Genomic DNA, 23816 nt, shown 5'->3' with positions numbered 1-23816 from the left:
TAGAATAAGATAAAATATTCGTTACAAAAATATAATAGCCTTTACAATTATATGGAATAGTATTTATAATAAGATGGAATATTAATGACAAAAATATGGAATGGCCTTTGCAATAACATGGAATAAGATAGTATAGTCTTTAGAATAAGATTGAATATACTTTATATTAAGGTGGAATAAATCTTTAAATTGAGATTGAATAGTCTTTGGAATAAAATAAAATAGTATTTACAATAAGGGGGAATAGTCTCTACAAGAAAAAGGAATAGTCTTTACAATAAGATTGAATATTATTTACAAACATATGTAAAAATCTTTACCAACAGATGGAACAACCTAGTAGTTACAACAAGATGGAATTGTCTTTTGAATAAAATGGAATAGTCTTTAGAATAAAATAGAATATTTACAATAAGATGGAATATTATTTACAAAAATATAGAAAAATCTTTACCAACAGATGGAACACCCTTTACAATAACATGGAATAGTAGTTATAACAAGACAGAATTGTCTTTTAAATAAGATGGAATAGTCTTTAGAGTAAAATAGAATAGTATTTACAATAAGATGGAATAGTCTTTGCAAGAAAATAGAATAGTCTTTACAATAAGATGAAATTTTATTTACAATAAGATGAAATATTCTTTACAATAAAATGGAATAGTCTTTACAATAAGATGCAATATTATTTACAAAAATATGGAAAAATCTTTACCAACAGACAGAACAGCCTTTACAATAACATGTAATAGTAGTTACAACAAGATATAATTGTCTTTTGATTAAAATGGAATAGTCTTTAGAATAAGATGGAATAGTCTTTACAATAAGATGGAATATTCTTTAAAATAAGATGGAATAGTCTTTACAATAAGATGGAATATTATTTACAAAAATATGGAAAAATCTTTACCAACAGATGGAACAGCCTTTACAATAACATGGAATAGTAGTTACAACAAGATGGAATTGTCTTTTGAATAAAATGGAATAGTCTTTAGAATAAAATAGAATATTTACAATAAGATGGAATATTATTTACAAAAATATAGAAAAATATATACCAACAGATGGAACAGCCTTTACAATAACATGGAATAGTAGTTATAACAAGATAGAATTGTCTTTTAAATAAGATGGAATAGTCTTTAGAGTAAAATAGAATAGTATTTACAATAAGATGGAATAGTCTTTACAAGAAAATAGAATAGTCTTTACAATAAGATGAAATTTTATTTACAATAAGATGAAATATTCTTTACAACAAAATGGAATAGTCTTTACAATAAGATGAAATTTTATTTACAATAAGATGAAATATTCTTTACAATAAAATGGAATAGTCTTTACAATAAGATGCAATATTATTTACAAAAATATGGAAAAATCTTTACCAACAGACAGAACAGCCTTTACAATAACATGTAATAGTAGTTACAACAAGATATAATTGTCTTTTGATTAAAATGGAATAGTCTTTAGAATAAGATGAAATAATATTTACAATAAGATGGAATATTCTTTACAATAAAATGGAATAGTCTTTACAATAAGATGGAATATTATTTACAAAAATATGGAAAAATCTTTACCAACAGATGGAACAGCCTTTACAATAACATGGAATAGTAGTTACAACAAGATAGAATTGTCTTTTGAATAAAATGGAATAGTCTTTAGAATAAAATAGAATATTTACAATAAGATGGAATATTATTTACAAAAATATAGAAAAATCTTTACCAACAGATGGAACAGCCTTTACAATAACATGGAATAGTAGTTACAACAAGATAGAATTGTCTTTTGAATAAGATGGAATAGTCTTTAGAGTAAAATAGAATAGTATTTACAATAAGATGGAATAGTCTTTACAAGAAAATGGAATAGTCTTTACAATAAGATGAAATTTTATTTACAATAAGATGAAATATTCTTTACAATAAAATGGAATAGTCTTTACAATAAGATGGAATATTATTTACAAAAATATGGAAAAATCTTTACCAATAGACGGAACAGCCTTTACAATAACATGGAATAGTAGTTACAACAAGATATAATTGTCTTTTGATTAAAATGGAATAGTCTTTAGAATAAGATGGAATAGTCTTTACAATAAGATGGAATATTCTTTACAATAAAATGGAATAGTCTTTACAATAAGATGAAATTTTATTTACAATAAGATGAAATATTCTTTACAATAAAATGGAATAGTCTTTACAATAAGATGGAATATTATTTACAAAAATATGGAAAAATCTTTACCAACAGACGGAACAGCCTTTACAATAACATGGAATAGTAGTTACAACAAGATATAATTGTCTTTTGATTAAAATGGAATAGTCTTTAGAATAAGATGGAATAGTCTTTACAATAAGATGGAATATTCTTTACAATAAGATGGAATATTATTTACAAAAATATGGAAAAATCTTTACCAACAGATGGAACAGCCTTTACAATAACATCGAATAGTAGTTACAACAAGATAGAATTGTCTTTTGAATAAAATGGAATAGTCTTTAGAATAAGATGGAATAGTCTTTAGAATAAGATGGAATAGTCTTTACAATAAGATGGAATATTATTTACAAAAATATGGAAAAATCTTTACCAACAGACGGAACAGCCTTTACAATAACATCGAATAGTAGTTACAACAAGATATAATTGTCTTTTGATTAAAATGGAATAGTCTTTAGAATAAGATGGAATAGTCTTTAGAATAAGATGGAATAGTCTTTACAATAAGATGGAATACTATTTACAAAAATATGGAAAAATCTTTACCAACAGACGGAACAGCCTTTACAATAACATCGAATAGTAGTTACAACAAGATATAATTGTCTTTTGATTAAAATGGAATAGTCTTTAGAATAAGATGGAATAGTCTTTAGAATAAGATGGAATAGTCTTTACAATAAGATGGAATATTATTTACAAAAATATGGAAAAATCTTTACCAACAGACGGAACAGCCTTTACAATAACATGGAATAGTAGTTACAACAAGATATAATTGTCTTTTGATTAAAATGGAATAGTCTTTAGAATAAGATGGAATAGTCTTTACAATAAGATGGAATATTCTTTACAATAAGATGAAATCTTTTTTACAATAAGATGAAATATTCTTTACAATAAGATGGAATATTCTTTACAATAAGAAAAATCTTTACCAACAGATGGAACAACCTTTATAATAACATGGAATACTAGTTACAACAAGATAGAATTGTCTTTTGAATAAGATGGAATAGTCTTTAGAGTAAAATAGAATAGTATTTACAATAAGATGGAATAGTCTTTACAAGAAAATGGAATAGTCTTTACAATAAGATGAAATATTCTTTACAATAAAATGGAATAGTCTTTACAATAAGATGGAATATTATTTACAAAAATATGGAAAAATCTTTACCAACAGACGGAACAGCCTTTACAATAACATGGAATAGTAGTTACAACAAGATATAATTGTCTTTTGATTAAAATGGAATAGCCTTTAGAATAAGATGGAATATTCTTTACAATAAGATGAAATATTCTTTACAATAAGATGAAATAGTAGTTACAACAAGATAGATAGAATAAAATAGAATAGTCCTTACAATAATATATAATGGTTTTTAGCATAAAAATAGTTTTTAGAACGATAATATAGTCATTAAGTTCTAAATTATAAGTTTGTATAGATCACTATGCCATAAGATACTTATTGTCCATTGGGCAGATTGTTAAAATTATCTAGGCAAATAAATTTTTTTAATATTTTGAAATGAAAATGTTACTATTATAAATATAACTATTTGTGTATCCAAAAGAATGGATAAAATTACAAAACAACCAGACATATCGATGTTAACGATCTGCTAGGAGAAAAAAAGAATATCATTTAAAAAAAACCGACATTCAACTGTCGCCGCGGCACACTCGATCCGCACCGAGCGCATTTCTCTTACATAACCTACGCAAACAATCAAACGAACAAACCCGTAATTACCAAAGTTCGATTGCAAAACCGAACCGTTAAGACAAAATCGACAATGGCAGGTGCACCGAAACACGTACCTGCCTGCCGCCGCTAGTACGCCCCGTCATCGTACCACGGCTGCGTAAAGAAAAATGAAAACAAACGTTGAAAAGCCGTTGGTCAATGACCACCGATATCACCGCCAGAACGTTCTGTCCTAAGACGGGTACAGTTAAAACAGCCGCCTATGATATTCTTCGGCTGTCTCCATCCATCTCTTCTCGGCGGCAGTGTCTTTTGTTTACAGGTTTTTAACTTTTTTTTTCACGTTTATTGTTGTTATTATTCATTACAAACGCTACCGACATATATCAGTTCGGGGATCCAATCATTGGGGCCGCTGTAAACGCGACCTTTCATTGTTTAAATTGGACATATAGAAACATAAGTATATATATATATATATATATATATATATATATATATATATATATATATATATATATATATATATATATAACTCCTCCCTTTCCCATATTTCTATTTTTCTATTTTTTAGTGTCAGTTTTGAGTAGTGTCTATTTCTGTAGAATCCTAAGCGGTATTCGGTAAAATTCGGTAGTTTTCGCCTCATTTAGCGAGGTAGCGACGTTGCCATTTACAAACAATCAAGAGATAGAATCCAACGAACTACAACAGCCATTTTGGATTTGACCCTGGTACTGGTAGAAGCTCTTATGGAGGTCTTCGGGTAATTTATTGAATGAAACTATGTTTCCCATGACACTTTATCAATAACACTAACTGTAATACAACTAATTAACTAATGAAAATGTATGAATGTTTGATTATTGAATGGATAATTGTTGATTGAACGTAAGATGCTTGGAAAGATGAATGAATCTGCTGTCTATTTTTCTGCGTGCCCTCGATCGTTTTTGGTCAATCTTATTCTGTGACCAGTTCGCGATAAGAAGAAGGCCTAACGTCACCACACTCTGTTTTGTAAGGTTAAGAATTTTGTTGTTTATACTTTATTTTTTCTTGTACTGTTCGTATTTTGATTATAAATGGTAGGCAATAATGCTATAGTGACAATTGTTTAAAAAGTCTATTAAGACTTTTAATGTGAACAGACATATGAGGACTTTTCCATCCGGGTGCGTATCCACTCAATTTGTATTTTATATTTTTACTAGCGACCCGCCCCAGCTTCGCACGGGTGCAATGCTGATACTAAATTAAATACACTACAGAAAAAATATGAACGTTGTATATAAAAACATAGCGGCCCGCTCCGACTTTGCACGGGCATAAAATATATATGCCTATGTCACTCAATGAAAACATGATTAAAATCGATCCAGTATTTTTGGTTCATTCATTACTGCCCTTGGCCTGCACGCATTAAATTTGGAGTAAAACAATTCCTCTTCCCCTATACTTACTATGAAGATTTCCTGCTATCTTTGGAATATCTAAATTCATACAATTTTTATTACATTACACATTTTTAAACGCAAATTTTAAATTTGTAATATCTCCGAAAATATTTGTTTAATTTACATGCTGTAAGGAACCATATCTCCGAAAAAAAAAAGCCATTTTCTCACGTAAAAGGTAAACAATAAAAATGGTTAATGTGGGTTATCCCTAAAAGATAAACATATACCATCGCGGACTTTTTTGTAGACCTTTTTATGGTGTACAATACTGTAGTACATTAATTTGATCTAACTCGTAGGGTTAGGCAGCGTTTTTGCTAATTGCTAAATAAGCCTAAAAAAATAGGTTAATTTACGACATCACGTTAGAAACCTCTAAAATTAGCAATGTTGCCTTAGTATATTATGCATGTATTATACATATAAACCTTCCTCTTGAATCACTCTATCTATTGAAAAAAACCGCATCAAAATCCGTTGCGTAGTTTTAAAGATTTAAGCGCACATAGGGATATAGGGACAGAAAAGGAGACTTTGTTTTATACTATGTAGTGATATTTGTGTAGAATAGATTCAATTATATGCCAAATTTCATTATATTTTAGATAAAGTTGACTTTGCGTAAGTAAAAGTACTGGTAAATATGACTCGATGTCCTTTCTGTGAGTATATCTCATCAAAATCACTGCTCGTTTATCATATAGTCAGTCCACAGCATTAAAATTGAATAAGAAACATTGAAGTCTGACTCACTTGAAGATTTTTAGGGTTGGGGGTTTCTATTTTGGTACAAATATTACTACCTCTAAATTTGAGTGTAAATGACTAGACACATAGATGACGCTACTACAATTAAATCCATATCGTTTGAGTTAGCCCTAACCCTCAAAAGATGCGTGTATAAATTTGACAGCTGTCGGACCATTAGTTTGTGAATTATAGCATTTTGAGTGAAGCAACATTTGTTATTGTGAAAAACTGGATAAAAAGGAATTTCGCGTGTTGATAAGATATTGCTATTTTAAGGGAAAAATACAGTTGAAGCAAGAAGGAAAATCAACTATCAACGATTGGTATGCTAAGTTTAGATGTGGAGAAATGAGCACCGAAGACGGTGAACGCAGTGGACGCCCAAAAGGGGTTGTTACCGACGAAAACATTAAAAAATCCACAAAATGATTTTGAATTACCGTAAATTGAAACCGAAAATGAAATAGCAGACACTCTACAGATATCAACTGAACGTCTACATCATATCATTCAGGAATATTTGGGTATGAGAAAGCTCTGTGCAAAGTGGGTGCCGCGTGAACTCAGTTTTGACCAAAAATAACGAAGAGTGGATGATTCGGAGCAGTGTTTGAAGATGACCAAGCGTAATAAACGCGAGTTTTTGCGTCGATATGTGACAATGGATGAAACATGACTCCATCATTTCACTCCGAAGTTCAATCGACAGTCATCCGAGTGCACCGCACACGATGAACCCACTCCAAAGCGTGGGAAAACGCAACAGTCGGCTGGCAAGGTTATGGCATCTGTATTTTGGGATGCGCATGGAATAATTTTCATTGACTATCTTGAAAAAGGAAAGGCCATCAACAGCGACTATTACATAGCGTTATTGGACCGTTTGAAGAACGAAATCGCCGAAAAACGGCCGCATTTGAAGAAAAAGAAAGTGCTTCTTCGTCAAGACAATCCGACGTGTCAAAAATCCATGAATTGAGCTTCGAATTGCTTCCTCATCCACCGTATTCTCCAGATCTGGCCCCCAGCGACTATTTCCTGTTCTCAAATCTCAAAAGAATGCCCGCTGGGAAGAAATTTTCGTCGAATGAAGAGGTAATCACCGAAACGGTGAAAATTTGAAAAACATAACAAGTATCTATTGACACAAGTTTGATTTTGAGTTCAGTTTTCAACTTTAAATTGCACTAATTATCCTAAAATATTAATAATTGTAATCAAAATATTAGAAATAATTTTCATAAAAATAACTGACATAACTGATAACGGGGCCACCTGCGTTATGTTCAACAGCGGCCACTTTAAACATTATTTTTAAACATGTAACTTATTTACGGCTCTACATTATCGCTACCTTAGCCATAAAACATTAGTGAAAGTGGAAATATACCTTAACAACTCCCAAATATCTTTAAACAAACACATTCGTAACGACGAAATTATTTACATTTTCGTTCGAGCATCAACCCAGAATAGTGCCAAAACAACATAAACCGGCCTACTAGATATATTATTAAAACTGGACCAAAACAAATATTTCAAAAAAATCTATATCTCAGGAGAAAATACAAGTGATATATTTAATCAATATGGCAAATATAAAACTAGGAAATGTTAGTCGTACATTAAAAAAACTACGTGGGATGTTCCACTAGTAACTGAACAGATATTCTATAAATATTTAGTTAGTTTATATTCAACGGAAAAAAAACGAACTGGATCACTTTGATCTATTGTTCGAATCGGGACCCAACTAAAAACACAGCCATCGACACAATAGGTAATAAATACAACAATGCAGAATATAATAATATTTTTATGAATAGGAACAGTCAGCTCGTGTCTTAGGGTATACGGCAGGATGAACTTGATAAATAAGGGGGGAAAATTGCGACAACAGCAAAAACAGCAAATAATAATTACAAAGTGAATTAAATTGCACAAGAACCCAGATATAAAAAATAAAAAATATAAAAATATATTAAATGTCAAACTAGCAAAATTATAGGAAACTGTAAACTCCATTATTGATTGTTTTAAGTTATGGTACGTCAGGCATCTTCTTCTTATCGCGAAGTGGCCACAGAATAAGATTGACCAAAAACGATCAAGGGAAAGCAGAAAAATAGATAGCAGATTCATTCATCTTTCGACGTTCAAGCATCTTACATTCGATCAACAATCAATAATCCATTCAATAATCAAACATTCATACATTTTCATTAGTTAATTAGATATATAATAGTTACTGTTATTAATAAAATGTTAAGGAAAAAATAGCTTCATTCAATAAATTACACGAAAACCTCCATAAAGTCAAAAATCAGGTTAAAATATATTAAATGTCAAACTAGCAAAATTATAGGAAACTGTAACATCCAAATTAATAGATATGCTGGTGGAATATTATACTCTTCATTATCTTAAAATGTTATATTATACATTTTAAATTGCAAAAGAACCGAGATATATTAAACTCGTCTCGATTATTCAATGTTTTAAGTCAAAAATGAGGTTAAATATGCGGTAAATGTCAAATTAGTAAAATTATAGGAAACTGTAACAACAAAATTAATCGATAATTATAAGCATGTACAACCTTATAGTAGTGTATTTCTATATTAGATATACTTCTTCTATATTTATATACTAATATCTAATTAGTATTTCTAGATAATACTAACCGGTATTCGGTTAACTTCGGTAGTTTCCACCTGATTGTGCGAGATTGTCATTTAAAAGCAGACGGAAGGTAGAATCCAACGAACTACAACAGCCGTTTTGGATTTGACTCTGATACTGGTAGGAACTCTGTTTCGTAAGGTTACGAATTTTGTTGATTACAGTTTATTTGTTCTTGTACTATTCGTATTTTGATTGTAAATGATTAGCAGTAATGTATATATCATAGATTTGTGAATATTATCAAAAATCTATTATAACACTTTTAATCTGAACAGACCAGGTGCGTATCCATTTAATTTTTATTTTAATTTTGCAAATTGTATTCAATTTTATACCAAATTCATTATATTTTAGGCATAGTTGACCCTGCCAACATAAAAGTGCAGATAAATACGACTCGATGTCCTTTGTTTGAATATATATCATCAAAAACACAGCTCGTTGATCATATAGACATTCCACACCATTAAAATTGAACAACATTGAAGTTTGGTTCGCTTGAAGACATTTAACATGTTTATAACAGTTGTTTATTTTTTATATTACATTTTTTATATTATAGGAGATGAAAAATGTATCAAAAACTTTTAACTTAAGTTTCAACAGGAATACTAGGCGAATTCAAGATAATCTATTCTATTTATATTATATTCTTCAAATGTACGTATAATTTGCAAGAACTGGCAACGGTTCAAATTAAAATTGTTGTGTGCATGTCATGATTCTCCAGAATTACTCCTGTCAACTTTTAAAAACAATAAACTATAGTCATATTAATAATATACCCGAAATAAAATACCTCATGATATAAAAGCGTTAAAATATGTTGTATAAAATGGAAATTTGAATTGTTCAAAACTGTCATTATGAAATTATTTAAAAACCGTTTTATTGATTTTATAAACAGAATTTCTATGATTGTCAAATTTATGTCATATAATTAAAATGACAGTAAACTTGACACTGTATATTGACGTAATTGTCACTTTGTTATGTCGAACGATTATCAAAAATATATTACGTTGAAAGAACTCAGCCGAAATATGTATTATAGTTGAGTATCAGCTTCTGCGCACTGGGTCCGTATATGGGAAAAGAAGCCCCACTATGTACATATCCTTTTCAACTCAAATATCAACATGTCAATAATTTCAAAACGGTTCGCTATACCCGCACGAATCCAATCCCTTTTTTTACACAATAGCTTCCAATTCCATATTTGGCACGAAACGTTTACGATTTAGAACAGAAAATGTTAGAACATGAAAAAGATCGATACGCCGAAATAATACAGGTACGACGTGGTTAACTTTATAATTGAACGAATAAATATAGAGGAAAGTGATAGTGATTTAGTGATAAATTAATATAAAATTTCCCGGCTTTTAAATAATTATCAATATTGAATTACGAAATATATGAAATATAGACTTCTAATTAAGATAAACGAAAATAAAATCGACAATTTAATAGTTTAATTTCCATTAATAAAAACCAAAAGTTCAATAATAGTAAAATTTAATCCAGGTATACCACATTCGAACTGGTTACTTGTAGTACCATAAGCTCTTAAAGTCGTTTCTTGTTATGTTGCGACAGAAAAATTATGAAGCAGTGAGATATTATGAGTTAATGTCGAAGTTTCAACCTACATAGTGGTCATAAACAGACGTTTATTGGTATCAGTATCATGTTAGGCCTCGATCGATATGTCTGAAACGGAGAAATGCCACCGATTCCACGGATTGATGTCGGAGACCTTCGAATAACCATCAGCGGAGGATCCAACCTCCAACCGATCAATGCCTCACATTATTCCAAATACGCCCTACGGAAACAGAAGTACTCCCACTGCGATGCCTTACCTTTCGCGACGGCTCCAGAGACCGAGTATCCCACTATCCTTGGCGGTCGATCTGCGAAAAGCCTATCCACTAACTGGAACCCCGAAGGAACACGGTTTCACCTTCTCGCACACAACTTTTCAGTCATGAAACACCAAGGAACGCGCCTTTCTGCCAACGACGCGCCGCCAGCCGGCCAGTTTGCAGTCTCGTCCGTTCAGACAACTCGATGCCCACTGACGCAAACTCGGAGCCACTCGAAGGACCGTGACGATGCCGAGACCCTGCCGATATACGGTTCGTTCTCGGTCGCCTACCAGGGCCGATCGTGAACTATCAATCGCTTCCCGGGTGAAAAACCTACCCGCTTAACAATTGTTTAAAAAAAACATCTAACATCCCTTTTCAACGGTATCTCAAACAAACTTTAAAATACCAAACATATCTTATCACGTTCTTGCTAAATGAATTACTACAGGCATTAAGTATTCCAACCAAAATTCAAAAAAAATCATTGTATGGACATCTCAGGTTTAATTTATGTCGTGCATGTTGTAAAGCGTAACACGGAATGAAGAGAAAACACTATTTGAATTGCAATTTTACCGTCTTGTTCAACAAATAGTTAGGAGGACAAGGACTGCCGTTTACTTTATCCGGCGAAAGTTCCGTTAATAAAGTTAGCATCATTTGAATTGTGCAATTTTTAATATTCATTATATCTGTATATACATTGACAACAGGTGCTAAAACCTACAGCATTTTCTTGAAGCACAAATAAATCTAACTCAAACTTAAAATAAATTGTCAGTTCTCAAACAAAATAGAAAAAAAATTGTAGAAATACATGTCATGGATTATAGTATTAAATTATATTTAATTTATAATATTATGCAATAATTATTAAATTAAATTTTATAAACATAATTGTTTCAAAAATAATCCGATACTGTTATTCTGTACCTTAGTATATAGAAAAAATTTAAACTGATAAACAACCCTTTATTACATGCATTTTTGACAAATTCCTCGAGAAATAACGGAAACCCCAAGTAGCTCTTCTAGATGTTATTATACACTTGCTAACGAGTTTTAAGTTACTGAAAAATTGTCCATCCGACCATCTTCATCCGGATAGTTTCTGTTTACTAATATTATTTTAAGGCTTCTATCCTGTTTCCACCAATAAGGAAACCATAAATAGGGTAGTAATACTTCAAAACGGATAGAAAACTGTAATATTCACCATACTACAATACTAAAACATACGAAATTGATATAAAAAATTGCACGGCTATGTGAAAAGAAGAAATGTGGTTAGAGAATCGACAGTTTTGACATATTAACAATATACAACTCATTCTGTATCACCATCAAACAAAAAGCTCATTTTAAATTATTCCACCTAAAATACATATAAAAGAGAAAATATGTCTAAAGTTAGTCAAGTTGCTGGTATCTATAAGCAACTTAAATCGGAATGGAACTCTTCTCATCGGAATCTAAGTAAATGCGAAAAACTTTTGTCAGATCTAAAGGTATTTTGTTATTATTTTTGCAAATCATCTTTATTTTTTATATTATTTGTAGCTCGAATTGACAAATCTAATATTTTTACCAACATCAAGTATCACTGCATCTAAACAGGAACTTTTACTAGCCAGAGATGTTTTGGAGATTGGCGTACAATGGGCCATAGAAGCAAATAATATTTCAGCATTTGAAAGGTGAGGACATAAAAATAAACTTTTACGGTTACTTGAACATATTCTTTTATTTATTAAAGGTACATGGCACAGCTCAAGTGTTATTATTTTGATTATCAAAATGAATTAGAAGAATCGGCCTACAAATACCAACTATTGGGTTTAAATCTTTTATTTTTATTATCTCAAAACAGAGTGGCTGAATTTCACACTGAACTAGAACTTTTACCAGCAGATCATATACAAAATGATGTTTATATTAGACACCCTCTGAGTATAGAACAATATTTAATGGAGGGCAGTTATAATAAGGTATTCGAATACTTTGTGTGTGTATATCATGTAATACTAAACTGTAATTTGTGTAGATATTCCTGGCCAAAGGAAATGTACCAGCAAAAAGCTACAACCTATTTATGGATATTCTACTGGATACAATCCGTGGAGAAATAGCCACGTGCTTAGAGAGTGCATTTGAGAAAATATCACCAAAAGATGCAGCCAGAATGCTTTATTTGCAAAATGAAGATGCATTAAAATCATTAGCCACTAAGGTAATTTACAACCATTATAGATAATTTTAAGCGAATAAAATATGTTTCCAGAAAAAATGGAAGCTTGCTAAGGATGGATTTTTCCATTTCACCCCCGAGGTTAAAAAGAGCCATGAACCGATTCCATCTGTTGAATTGGCAGAGCAGGCTGTAGAGTATGCTAAAGAATTAGAGATGATTGTATAAGTTTATTTAGTTTCTTTAAATAAAAAATTAAAATCATTACTACTTTTTCATAACATATATAAAACACAAAAGAAATTTTACATATAAGATACTTAACATTGTTTTAAAAAATTCTACTGACATTTAAATGTTTGATAAATTAAAATAATTTTCTAAAAAGTATATTTTATTTGACAAGTCATGACATAATTGGATATTGTGTGCCTAACTTCAGACCGTTTTTGACCAATTATATGTGAGCTTAAAGGAAGTTATTGACTGTCCAATCGTTTAATATATTCAATTTGGGTTATAGTTCCCATCTCGTTCTATCACACACAGTAAATCAGCTCAAACTTATATAGGCTATATATAGAGAGTTCCAAATAAGCCTTCTGTTTACGCCAGTGGGTTAATTAGTTTGTTTCTAAATATAGCAAAAGCGGGAAAAATGCTTTAAAAATTGTTTCACAGGTTAGTGCTTAGTTTTTGGCAAATTACAATAGTGTGGAGCTTTAATATTATTGGAAGTATTAAATCAACAGTTTTGACAACCCTTATTAACGGTTTTTAAGGACTCCAACCGTAAAATTTAACATGAATGAACAAGTACAAGAAGAGCCCAATTTACCTCGCAGGTCTTCGAGACTTGCATTATCTGAGATAAACGATGCTTCTAAAGGACAAACAACTCCGAATAAAAATAGCAACGTTGAGGAATTATTAGTTATCCAGAGGGGACCCAGGAAGAAGCCTATTACTTGGTCACCTGTGGAATATGACAGGTAGATATTTTAAGAATAGAAACACCTTTACCTTAACCACGTTATATATTTAGGTCAAAATTACTTGCTCCGCCAAGAGAAACAACTCCAGAGCCAGCAACAGTTCACAAATTAGATATCAATCCAAGACTGAGAAAAAGACTGATTATGACTCCAGAAAAGAACCCATCTCAGGAACTTGGTTATTTCATTGCTAAGAGATTGAAATCATTCAGCTGCATCGAAAAACTTAAGAAATGTACCTAATGCTTTAAAAATCTATTTTAATGATTATTTACAATTAAGTGCATAACTCTTATGGGAGGTAGTGTTCCCAAATGTTACTCTTTACAAACTACAATGTATTTAATGTGCCTTACTAAGTAATAGAATATAGATAAGTTAGTTTTACATAAATGAAAATGTACCCTTGCACGATAAGGTCATGCAAAATAAAAACATTATTTTTTTTATTGTTTCTTTTATTTACTTGGGGTTATTGCACAACATAAAACACAAGTCACAAAATATATCACTAGTTGTCTACAAACAGTAACACAGACATTACTGTGGCCAGTACAACTTTTAAACTTTAGGTTTCTGTTTTTGTATGCAATAAATAGTTGACAATAATATTACTTTAAATTATGGCTTTGCCTTTATAAAATAAATTTAACAGTTGAATCAGTAGTAACCAACTACTTTTATCTCAGTCGGCATGCAAGACTTGCCCTTTAAAATAAATTACAATAAAGAAAACTTAATGTGTATAATATACCCTATAATAAAGTGTTTTGGATCTCCATAAAGAATAAGAATTGTCGAATTTAAGTAGATATACACCTCTCCCTGGATATAGGTGAGATCCAGCATACACTTCTGTTTGACAATCTCTTCTATACACTGGTACTATCTCCATCAAAGGTGGCTTAGTTATGGAAGATAAATCTAAACCTGAAACATAATATATGCTGTACTGAGAATTTAATTTAAAAAATTATTTAAGCACATGTTTTTGCTAACAGATGGCTCTAATAATAAATTCCATATCTCTAGTAATATTTAATGTGTTCAATTAATTTTTTTTTCTCCTAAGTTGACAGACAGGTCTTAATGCACCATATACCCCAGATCTTGCTTCGTGTGTCTACTATATGCTTCAGCCTCTGCATAACTTGAGAATATTGCTTGATTCAGTTTATCTCCCAGAAGTCGTAGAAGTACTATAGTACAGAATTATGTTATTATCAGAAAAGTAGCAACGGGCCATGGATCAAAATGGTGCATATATCATTATTTTTAAGGTAATTATGAATTATGTAATAAGGTTAGGTAATAATGATCCCAAAGGAAAATACGTGTTGCTTGATTTGAATAAAGTGGTGATTTTCTATGGTGGTGACTTAACCTCTCTTAATTATTCATACCAATACCCTGTAGTTGTAAAAAAAATATATAAATTAACTGGCAACACGGCATACACTTCCCAATTATAAAATAAAAACTACTCTTGCCACGAATCCCTGACAGTTCCGAATTATCACGACGATAGCCGACTAATCACAAAGCCACTATTGTCAAACATTATTCTATAGAAAAGACTCTTGTTATTCTCCTAAAGGCATATGAAGTTGATACTAAAAATATTAGAATACCCAAAAAGAACTCGTTCGATATTACGATTTTTTAAATCATTTAAGTACAAAAATCCAACTCAACCTGGACCAATTTCAATGCTGGACGTTTTACAAACCACATCTCCTGGATTTTATAAAGACTTAATGAACCATTTAATTTAGTAAGAAATAAATATGATAAATTACCGCCAGATTCAAGATCGCATCTCAAGGTCTCATCTGCATATAATTCGTCTTCATCAAGGTCCACCTCTTCATCATCGCTTTCCGACACTAACACCGATACTTCTTCAGTGGTAGGTGTTCCGAATTCAAAGTAGATACCAAAACCGATATCGTAGTGATCGGTGGCAAATTCCCAGAAAATCCGAGATCCTTGCGGATGAGTGGGAACTCTGACAGTAATCGTTTCTCCATGACCAACCCTCACGACGCAGTCACCTTCAGTTTGTGATACCCTATAAATGTTTCAATTATTTGAAGAAAGTTAATGGATTTCAGAATTACTAACCTCTGTTTAAATGCCTCAATGTCTGGAAGGGTCCACATACTGGCAGCAGATATCTGACATTCGTCATCATCATCTTCATGTAAGCTTTCTGAAGTATCAACACCTCTATCTTTTTCTTCTTGGTGGTTAGTGCTCTAAAATATTATTATATTATTATTAGATAAAATTAAATTTATAAAACTTACATTTCCATCGACATGATTACTTTCCTCTTCCTTTTTTTCATTAATTTGATCAGCTCGTTGTGACAGTTCTAATTGCTGCATATATTGTATGTAGTGCTGATCTTGTAATTGTCTTATTAAACTACCTTGTTTTTCAGGATCTCCTGGATACTGTTGCTCTGCATATTTCCTGAACTGTTCATATGTTTGTTTGTTTAATGCCTGTTGAATTTGCCTTTTGATTGCTTCTTGTTGTTGCATCTGTTCCATAGCTTGCCTCTCTTCCTCTTCCTTTTTCCTTTGATCAATCTCCTGGATCTGTTTTCTTATAAGTTCCAATTTTCTAGAATTAACCAGATCATTATCTACATGATCATACTTATATATTAACTAATATACTCTTTCTTTTTCTGTTCATCACGCTCTCTTCTATGAGCTTCCACAAAAGTTGAAAATAAGGGACATCTCCTACTTAACAACTCAACAAAGCCCGTCCTAGCTTGATCTCTTGATAATTGGCCAAGTTTGAGCCAAGCTTCACTGTAAATTAGTAAGAACATTATTAATTTTTTGACTCTCAAAAGAATAAAACCAGTATTACCGTCTATCTTTACCAACAACATCCAATGTTCCAAGGGGGGGCAATTTTTTCAAAACATCAACCATAGGTCCATGAACCACTTGCTGGGAAAAAGCAACTAACTGTACATTATCTTCATAACTAAAATGACAAGCTTTGCCACTTTTCTCTAAAAACAATATAAAATTTCAATTAAAAAAAAGTTATATATAAAACAATAATTTAGAAGGCAATTTCACAATATTACTTTCTAAAACACCATATGAAATATGAGTGAAATTACTAACAGAATACCGGAAATGTTAATATAACAGCAAGTACATTGCAATGCAAAAATTTACAAATTAAATTCAAGATACTCCAAGGCTAACTTTGTACACTGAAAAACTTACCTTTATAAAAATTGAGAGCTAATCTATAAACCTCATCAAGCGGCAAGCTAAGTTCCAAATCGGAATTTTCATGATTACCGTTAATATGTGTTTGATTTTTCTCGGTTAAATCTATATTTTCGATTCTTTTAGAACTTTCCGAGTACACATCGGCCATTGCGGTGACGTTTTGTTTACTGTGTGTCAAATAGAACGTCACAATTGTCATGTCACTTCTTCTATACGGGTTTCGAATTAACTTTATGACATTAATCATTAATTAATTCACAATATTAAGGGTTGCAAAACAGTAACAAAAATTGATATAAAAATGAATTCTATTATAACTTTAATTTTGTATATAATGAAATAATTTTACATATATACCCCGTTAAAAATTTTTTTAAGTTAAATTAGATTATATTAACCAAAACAACTTATAAATTGTGTTAAAGCATATATGCATAAATGTGACATATCTTAACAGAAATGATTTATTTCCCATATTACATTCGATTACCGTAATTTATCATTTTGTTTGGCAATAATACTAACTAATGATTAAAGAACATAACCTAATTTATTAAAGAAATGGGTATCAGTGGGCATGCGCTGAAATAGTCAATCTCATGTAGTAGCCTTTTATATTCCTGTGTCTTTGACACTGTTCGTTAACAACTAAAAATTAAACTTAATTTTTTCTATGGACTTAATATAGCCTGATATTTGTGAAAAAAGGTTAATTCAAATTTGCCAAAATGTCTTATATGCTAGCACATTTACACAATGGATGGCAGGTGGATCAGGCTATTTTATCGGAGGAAGACAGAGTAGTGGTAATTAGGAGATACTATTGTTTGACCACTGTATTTAACTTAACTATTACTTTTAGGTTATTAGATTTGGGCATGATTGGGACCCTTCATGTATGAAAATGGATGAAGTATTATACAGTATTGCCGAAAAAGTGAAAAATTTTGCTGTAATTTATTTGGTAGATATAACTGAAGTTCCAGATTTCAACAAAATGTAAGCCAAACAATAATTTATAGTATTGCGATGACTATGTTTCTGTTTGCTTCTGCATATTGAATTAATTTTAGGTATGAGTTGTATGATCCTTGTACTGTTATGTTTTTCTTCAGAAACAAACATATTATGATTGATTTAGGAACAGGTAATAACAATAAAATTAACTGGCCTTTGGAAGACAAACAGGAAATGATTGATATAATAGAAACAGTTTATAGAGGAGCCAGAAAAGGTAGAGGTTTAGTGGTATCACCTAAAGATTATTCAACAAAATATAGATATTAATTTCATTATTTAAGATAGATGTAGATGTACATTAATTTGTTTAAATATATAACTATTTATTTAGTTGCTATTTTCTTTCTTATCAAATAATAAAATAGGTAAGTACTTTGTATAAAATAAAAAGACAGTATTTAGATATACACAGTTGTATTAAAATATCACTACTCATGTATTATTACTTGTCAGTTTCTTCTGATTCAAGTTGTATAAGGTCTCTTGAGCCAAAAGTATGTTTAACTGAAACAGAGATGATGTTCAAGTCTTCCATAAAAAAGTAGAAGCATCAGTATTACCTGGATCGATATTTTGAAGATCAAATACGGAGAAATTATTAGATTTCTTATCACCACCCACTGATATTACAAAAGGCAAATCAGGACAAAGTTCCAAACAGTGTATGTTACCAATACCAAATTCTTTCTCATGTACCAACCTGCAAGTATCGATTTTAATATTTATTGATGGATAGAATATTTTGTTTAAGCAGTTGATTAACCTTGGAGTATTATCTTCTGTAAAGTCCCAAGTTTTAACAGTCTCATCTGGTGATGCTGTTACTAGCAATCCAGGACACTGTCCACTAATTGCTAAACCCGTTACTTCTTTTTGATGTGCCTCTAAACTCCACAGTTTACCTTTCCTACAGTCAAAACATTCAACATAGCCATTGCTTGTACCAGCCAGGAACATGAATGGTTGTAAGGGATTCCACAATAACCGTTCTGCTTCACCACTTATTTGCCATGTCTGATGATTGTCTGGTGTTCTACAATCGAACACCCTAGCAGTATTATCACAACCACCTATAAAATGTTAAATAAATAGATGAAGATATAAAAAAATACTATAAAACATACCTGCTAACAATGTTTGACCTTCAAATTTATGCCATTCCAAACATTGAACTTTTTCTTGGAAGACTTTTACTGTAGAGCTAGGTGTTTGGTTTTCCATGTCCCATAATAAAATAGACTGATCTACAGAGCCACTGGCCAATATATGTTCAAAAGTCCTATTCCATGCCAGGGCTAGTACAGCATCGCTATGACCTACTGCTTCTCTCCTTTTCTTAACACTAGCAGTTTTACCCAACTTGAAGGCAGGTTCGATACAATTCATAACATCAAGATCCCATACCTAAAATCAATCAAAAAAGTCACAGCAAACTAATTCAACTTAGTTTATTTGAAACAATACTTCAATGATAGGTGTCATTGATCCAACAGCACAATAGTTGCCTTTTGGTTGCTTAGGTTCATAATTTAACCACTCCAAACATAAAGGAAATGATGGTAACAGAAAATCATGATGGACATACAAAGATTCTTCTTCTTCATTATATACTGAAATACATATATTTTTCAACAAAATATTCTATGAAGGACAAATTATGATATACCATAAACCTCCAAGACAGCTGCATCTCCTTCAACATGTCCCACTAATATCAAATTATCAGTTGTTTTAATAATATCATCTTCCTTTTCTGAATCATCAGATTCAGAGAAGTGATCTTCTGCTTCAGTTGGTAATTCAGCAAGGGAATGAATGCCTAAAGCATGTGCTGTTTGATTCTCATCTAAAAATATATATTATATTGCTTTCCTAAACTTTCTGAAAGGAAGCCATACCTTCATTATCATATTCAGCCAAATTAAATTCATCTTCATTGTTATCTGCTTCCATAGACTCATTGTTTGTTGCAATGCTACAAATAATAAAGTTCTTAGAGCACAATAAAATTAAAAACATATATCTTACTTAAGCTTTTCCTTGGTATCATTAATTATTTGAACTAATTCATTTTTTGATAGTTGAACCTATAACAAACACTTATGTTTTATGAAATTATTTTGAAAACAAATAAATAACAGTACATTACTAGGAGTGGTACTTGCGACACCTTTTTTTACCCATTTTAAACAAGGCACGAAATTAATGTTAGTTTCGGAATTATTTTCCATATTTTTAATTTTCTTTAATTATAAACATACATGTGTATAACCTCACTTATCATTGTCAAAAACATTGGCCGACTCACGCCGAACTTGTTAACTAAACCATATATCTTCTTTTCTTCGATTTATAAAAGTTTCTGCCTCTTATGAAATGTTTTTCAATTCAATAACAGAAGAAGTAGTAATCATTTATAACCGTACTCCTGTTTTTAAACAAATATAAATTTTGGTAATGGATAAGTTACCAAGTGTAGTTGTTGTAAGTAGTAGTTGTACAAGACCTAAGTCTATAATTCGTCTTATTACTAAAGTAAATCCAGAAGAACAGAGCGATGGAACAGTTATTCAACCGTGGCATATAGGTAATTTTAATATGGCAGTATTGAATGTTTTTTTATTTTTATCTATCATTAGATACTAAATATTATACAGCTACAGTGAACATAATAGGATTAAATGAACTTTATGAAAGAGATGAAGCGTTTTATAATCAAGTGGAAGCATTAATTATACATTTAGACACAAATAAAGCATCTGGTTTAGATGATTTAAAACAATGGGAACTTCTAGAAAATGAGTGTGAACCTGAGGTAATATATAAGAAATAAAATGTAGTTTTAATAGATTAGTACTTAATTCTCTTAGATTAAACTTTTAATATCAAACTACTGTAATAATGAAACAAAAGTGACAAAATCTGAAGCTATGTCTTGGTGCTTGAAAAGAGGATATGAGTTTGTAGAATTATATCCATCAGATCAAAATATACAAAATACAGAGGAGGACTTAATCCCAGAAAAGTTTGGTGTCAATAGAGTAATTGAAGCTTTACAGGTTATATTTTCTAAACATATCAATTGATTTTTAACTGTGCAATATTTAGGCTCATACTTGGTCTAATTTGGTAATGAAAAATTCAAAAAAAATAAATTGCAATAAACAAGAACCTTCAAATGAAGATACAATTAAAATACCTACAGCAAGTTTACCAGGTAAATATATTAACTATTTATATTTAATATTGTATAGCTATTTTTTTTAGATGAATTTGTAGGTGAGGATGATTTTACTGAATTATTTTCTCAGTTACACATGATGAAAGATAGTCTGCAATCTCTTCCTATCAATCAGAGAAAGCAATGTGCTGAACAGATGGTTACAGCATTTTGGAAAGCGATAGGTGGAGATGAAGAAGAATTATTAGATTTATAAAAATATTACATTATTTTTTAAGTTTATTTAGTAAGTTAAGTAAAATATTTATAACAGATATTATATATTCATTCTTTGATAGTACAATCAAAATCTTTCCATTCCTTTGAAAAGTGTAGAACCCTCTTGCTTTGTTCCTGAAATGATTGTCTAACTGGTTTTCTCCATTTGCTGTGATGCAGGTCTAACATTCCACCGATTATTTCTTGTGCAAAATTCTTTGGAAAAAGTTGCTCATCTTCTATAACATGAGCATAACCTTCTTCCATACCAAAGCTGACTGAAAAATAAGGCAATCCTTTGGGTATAGCTCTGCGCACATCCCTCCCTTTTAGTAATACTAGTTTCTTATTTTGTGCCCATTCTGTTTCTGATTCATCAATAGCTTTCTTAAAGTAGATTGGTGCCATATCTCCTTCTTCTTTTGGTAAAGGTACACACTCCACAGTCATATGTGGATATCTATGATATCCCATAGCAATTTCAAAGAAAACAACATCTTCATTTCTGGAATTAAACATTTTAACGAGTGATTTTCTAAAGTCTAATATTTCACTCCATTCATTTTCATCTAGTTGTGTAACCGATGGTGTATGTCTAACAGGAGCAATTAGGCAATGACCATCAGTTAAAGGTTCATATTCTGGTAAACTTAAATACGTATACTCTCCCATTGATATAATTAAGTTTTTAGGCATGTTAGTGCTTTGGATACACTTCAAACAATTTTCAAGACTTTCAGTAACTTTATGATGTTCATTAATTGCTTTGCTTCTATTAGCTTCGGCGATCTTTGAATCAGATTTCTTTCTCCTTACGCTGTCAGTGAAAAAGTCATCCATATCATCATTCTTACGTACATTTGATGCAATTTTCACAAATTCACTATCCTGATCTTCAGCTGTATTAAATTTTTCATTTTCAAACATCTGTGCTAATGAATATTTGTCATCATCAGGGAAATACTTAGTTCTTTGTCTGTCATGATGAGTATCAACAGCAGTTTTCCGTTTAGGGTTTCTTGAAGTACTTGGTTCATTATCTCCTAAATGTACCGGTTTACTTCTGCCTTGTCTATCTGTTTGTGTAAGAAGAACTTCATTTTCATTATTTTTTGATTCATGTAATAACTGTCTTGCTTTATTTAATTTTTCCTTCAGTTCAATGACTAACTTTTCATTTCCCATAATTTCTGCTTTTAAAATTTTACCTGCAATAACATTCAAATCTTCATTGGTAACCGTCTGACTTTTCATATTTGTATTTTCTTCCTCTTTTGTTTTCTCTATTTCAGTTCTTGTGTTTGTATTAGGAATTTCCTCAACCTTCTTTTTCCTCCAATTTGATTGATTATTACTTCTTCTCGAAGTTATGTTATCATCAGAATCTTCATATTTTGGTTTTTTAAACTTAGGAAGACCATCACCCCCATCCTTCCAATAAGGATTTAATTCTTTTGAACATTTCCTAGGGTCATATTGCTCCTTTTCTTTCATAAGTTTCTTATCTTCTTCCCTCTGGCGTCTACGATCTAAATTAGAAACACTAGAAAAGCTTAATGACAAACTCATCCAATCTTCTCTTTTAGATATCTGTTGCCCCTTTAAGTCCTCATTATTATCAATATTACTAGTATATTTCTTGAACTCAGAGTCACTGCTGCTATCTGAATATTCACTGGAACTATGGCGTTTCCTAGAGCTTTGTTTATGCTTCTTCTTGCATTTTTTTTCTTTAAAAGGTTCTGCTTCAACCCATTCTTCCGATGAACTTGAAGAACTATGTTTTCTAGGTTTTTTTTCTTTTTTATGCTTCTTATGTTTACCCTGTAAAATATAAAATGTCAGGATATACTTAAAATTATTTTATTAATATATACCATTGCACAGTTATAACAAAAAGGTTAGAATTATTTGCTTGCTTAATATCACAGCCTATTACTCTATGCCATTTTTTCTATGCTCTATGCTTATTATAGCCAAGCTATAACCCTACTTTCTGCATAGTTTTGACAGTTGTATAGCCGGCTACGGATTATTTGAAAACTGTAGTTTACATAAAATGTATAGAAACTAATATTTAAATAAATTTTAGATAATACATATGTGTATGTAAATATTTATATAAAGCATAAAAATATTTTATATATATACATTATTTTTGGT

At 30.9% G+C, this 23816-nt stretch overlaps 8 protein-coding genes across 13 annotated transcripts in view; 4 read left to right on the top strand and 4 right to left on the bottom strand.

The window, feature by feature from the left end:
- Nucleotides 1-10950, bottom strand: part of LOC143205179 (protein turtle) — a 149774-nt gene extending 138824 nt beyond the window's left edge. For all 5 annotated transcript variants that reach the window (XM_076418291.1, XM_076418292.1, XM_076418289.1 and 2 more), the window contains exon 1: nucleotides 10734-10950. The gene's annotated coding sequence lies outside the window, so the exon portion shown is untranslated. The remainder of the gene's footprint in view (nucleotides 1-10733) is intronic.
- Nucleotides 10951-12039: 1089 nt separating this feature from the next.
- LOC143205207 (26S proteasome non-ATPase regulatory subunit 8) lies at nucleotides 12040-13194 on the top strand. The gene is made up of 5 exons (XM_076418353.1): nucleotides 12040-12250; nucleotides 12303-12439; nucleotides 12499-12730; nucleotides 12787-12972; nucleotides 13024-13194. Exons 1-5 carry the CDS (start codon nucleotides 12143-12145, stop codon nucleotides 13156-13158), a joined length of 798 nt encoding a protein of 265 aa, XP_076274468.1. The 5' UTR covers nucleotides 12040-12142; the 3' UTR covers nucleotides 13159-13194.
- Nucleotides 13195-13470: 276 nt separating this feature from the next.
- On the top strand, nucleotides 13471-14374 carry LOC143205213 (uncharacterized). Of its 2 annotated transcripts, XM_076418362.1 has the most exons (3): nucleotides 13471-13611; nucleotides 13713-13922; nucleotides 13976-14374. In XM_076418362.1, the coding sequence occupies exons 2-3, from the start codon at nucleotides 13735-13737 to the stop codon at nucleotides 14166-14168; spliced, it is 381 nt and encodes a 126-aa protein (XP_076274477.1). In that variant the 5' UTR covers nucleotides 13471-13611; nucleotides 13713-13734; the 3' UTR covers nucleotides 14169-14374. The 2 variants fall into 2 exon arrangements, with proteins under 2 accessions (XP_076274477.1, XP_076274479.1); XM_076418364.1 differs by lacking the exon at nucleotides 13471-13611 and having other exon boundaries at nucleotides 13619-13922.
- Nucleotides 14366-17615, bottom strand: LOC143205197 (Golgi resident protein GCP60). The gene is made up of 7 exons (XM_076418332.1): nucleotides 17186-17615; nucleotides 16815-16962; nucleotides 16613-16753; nucleotides 16235-16556; nucleotides 16050-16183; nucleotides 15725-15996; nucleotides 14366-14855 (listed from the first exon to the last, which is right to left on the bottom strand). Exons 1-7 carry the CDS (start codon nucleotides 17439-17441, stop codon nucleotides 14662-14664), a joined length of 1467 nt encoding a protein of 488 aa, XP_076274447.1. The 5' UTR covers nucleotides 17442-17615; the 3' UTR covers nucleotides 14366-14661.
- Nucleotides 17616-17763: 148 nt separating this feature from the next.
- Nucleotides 17764-18544, top strand: Dim1 (thioredoxin-like protein Dim1). Its single transcript, XM_076418361.1, has 3 exons — nucleotides 17764-18000; nucleotides 18057-18193; nucleotides 18268-18544. The coding sequence occupies exons 1-3, from the start codon at nucleotides 17923-17925 to the stop codon at nucleotides 18479-18481; spliced, it is 429 nt and encodes a 142-aa protein (XP_076274476.1). The 5' UTR covers nucleotides 17764-17922; the 3' UTR covers nucleotides 18482-18544.
- A 67-nt stretch (nucleotides 18545-18611) lies between these two features.
- On the bottom strand, nucleotides 18612-20517 carry nclb (PWP1 homolog no child left behind). Its single transcript, XM_076418335.1, has 9 exons — nucleotides 20359-20517; nucleotides 20243-20301; nucleotides 20113-20189; nucleotides 19881-20060; nucleotides 19679-19824; nucleotides 19339-19618; nucleotides 18978-19284; nucleotides 18775-18914; nucleotides 18612-18718 (listed from the first exon to the last, which is right to left on the bottom strand). The coding sequence occupies exons 1-9, from the start codon at nucleotides 20443-20445 to the stop codon at nucleotides 18657-18659; spliced, it is 1338 nt and encodes a 445-aa protein (XP_076274450.1). The 5' UTR covers nucleotides 20446-20517; the 3' UTR covers nucleotides 18612-18656.
- Nucleotides 20518-20605: 88 nt separating this feature from the next.
- LOC143205208 (alpha- and gamma-adaptin-binding protein p34) lies at nucleotides 20606-21709 on the top strand. The gene is made up of 5 exons (XM_076418354.1): nucleotides 20606-20801; nucleotides 20854-21029; nucleotides 21085-21273; nucleotides 21323-21431; nucleotides 21482-21709. The coding sequence occupies exons 1-5, from the start codon at nucleotides 20672-20674 to the stop codon at nucleotides 21649-21651; spliced, it is 774 nt and encodes a 257-aa protein (XP_076274469.1). The 5' UTR covers nucleotides 20606-20671; the 3' UTR covers nucleotides 21652-21709.
- LOC143205192 (CWF19-like protein 2 homolog) lies at nucleotides 21657-23676 on the bottom strand. Its single transcript, XM_076418325.1, has 2 exons — nucleotides 23531-23676; nucleotides 21657-23477 (listed from the first exon to the last, which is right to left on the bottom strand). Exons 1-2 carry the CDS (start codon nucleotides 23531-23533, stop codon nucleotides 21720-21722), a joined length of 1761 nt encoding a protein of 586 aa, XP_076274440.1. The 5' UTR covers nucleotides 23534-23676; the 3' UTR covers nucleotides 21657-21719.
- Between the last annotated feature and the right edge of the window lie 140 nt (nucleotides 23677-23816).

This window comes from Rhynchophorus ferrugineus, unplaced genomic scaffold, assembly GCF_030347505.1.
Source record: "Rhynchophorus ferrugineus isolate W39M unplaced genomic scaffold, kcgeb_rfMv2 rfM11, whole genome shotgun sequence".
Taxonomy (NCBI): Eukaryota; Metazoa; Arthropoda; class Insecta; order Coleoptera; family Curculionidae; genus Rhynchophorus; species Rhynchophorus ferrugineus.
Note: the sequence above shows the minus strand (reverse complement) of the source record. Positions and strands in the feature narration are given on the sequence as shown.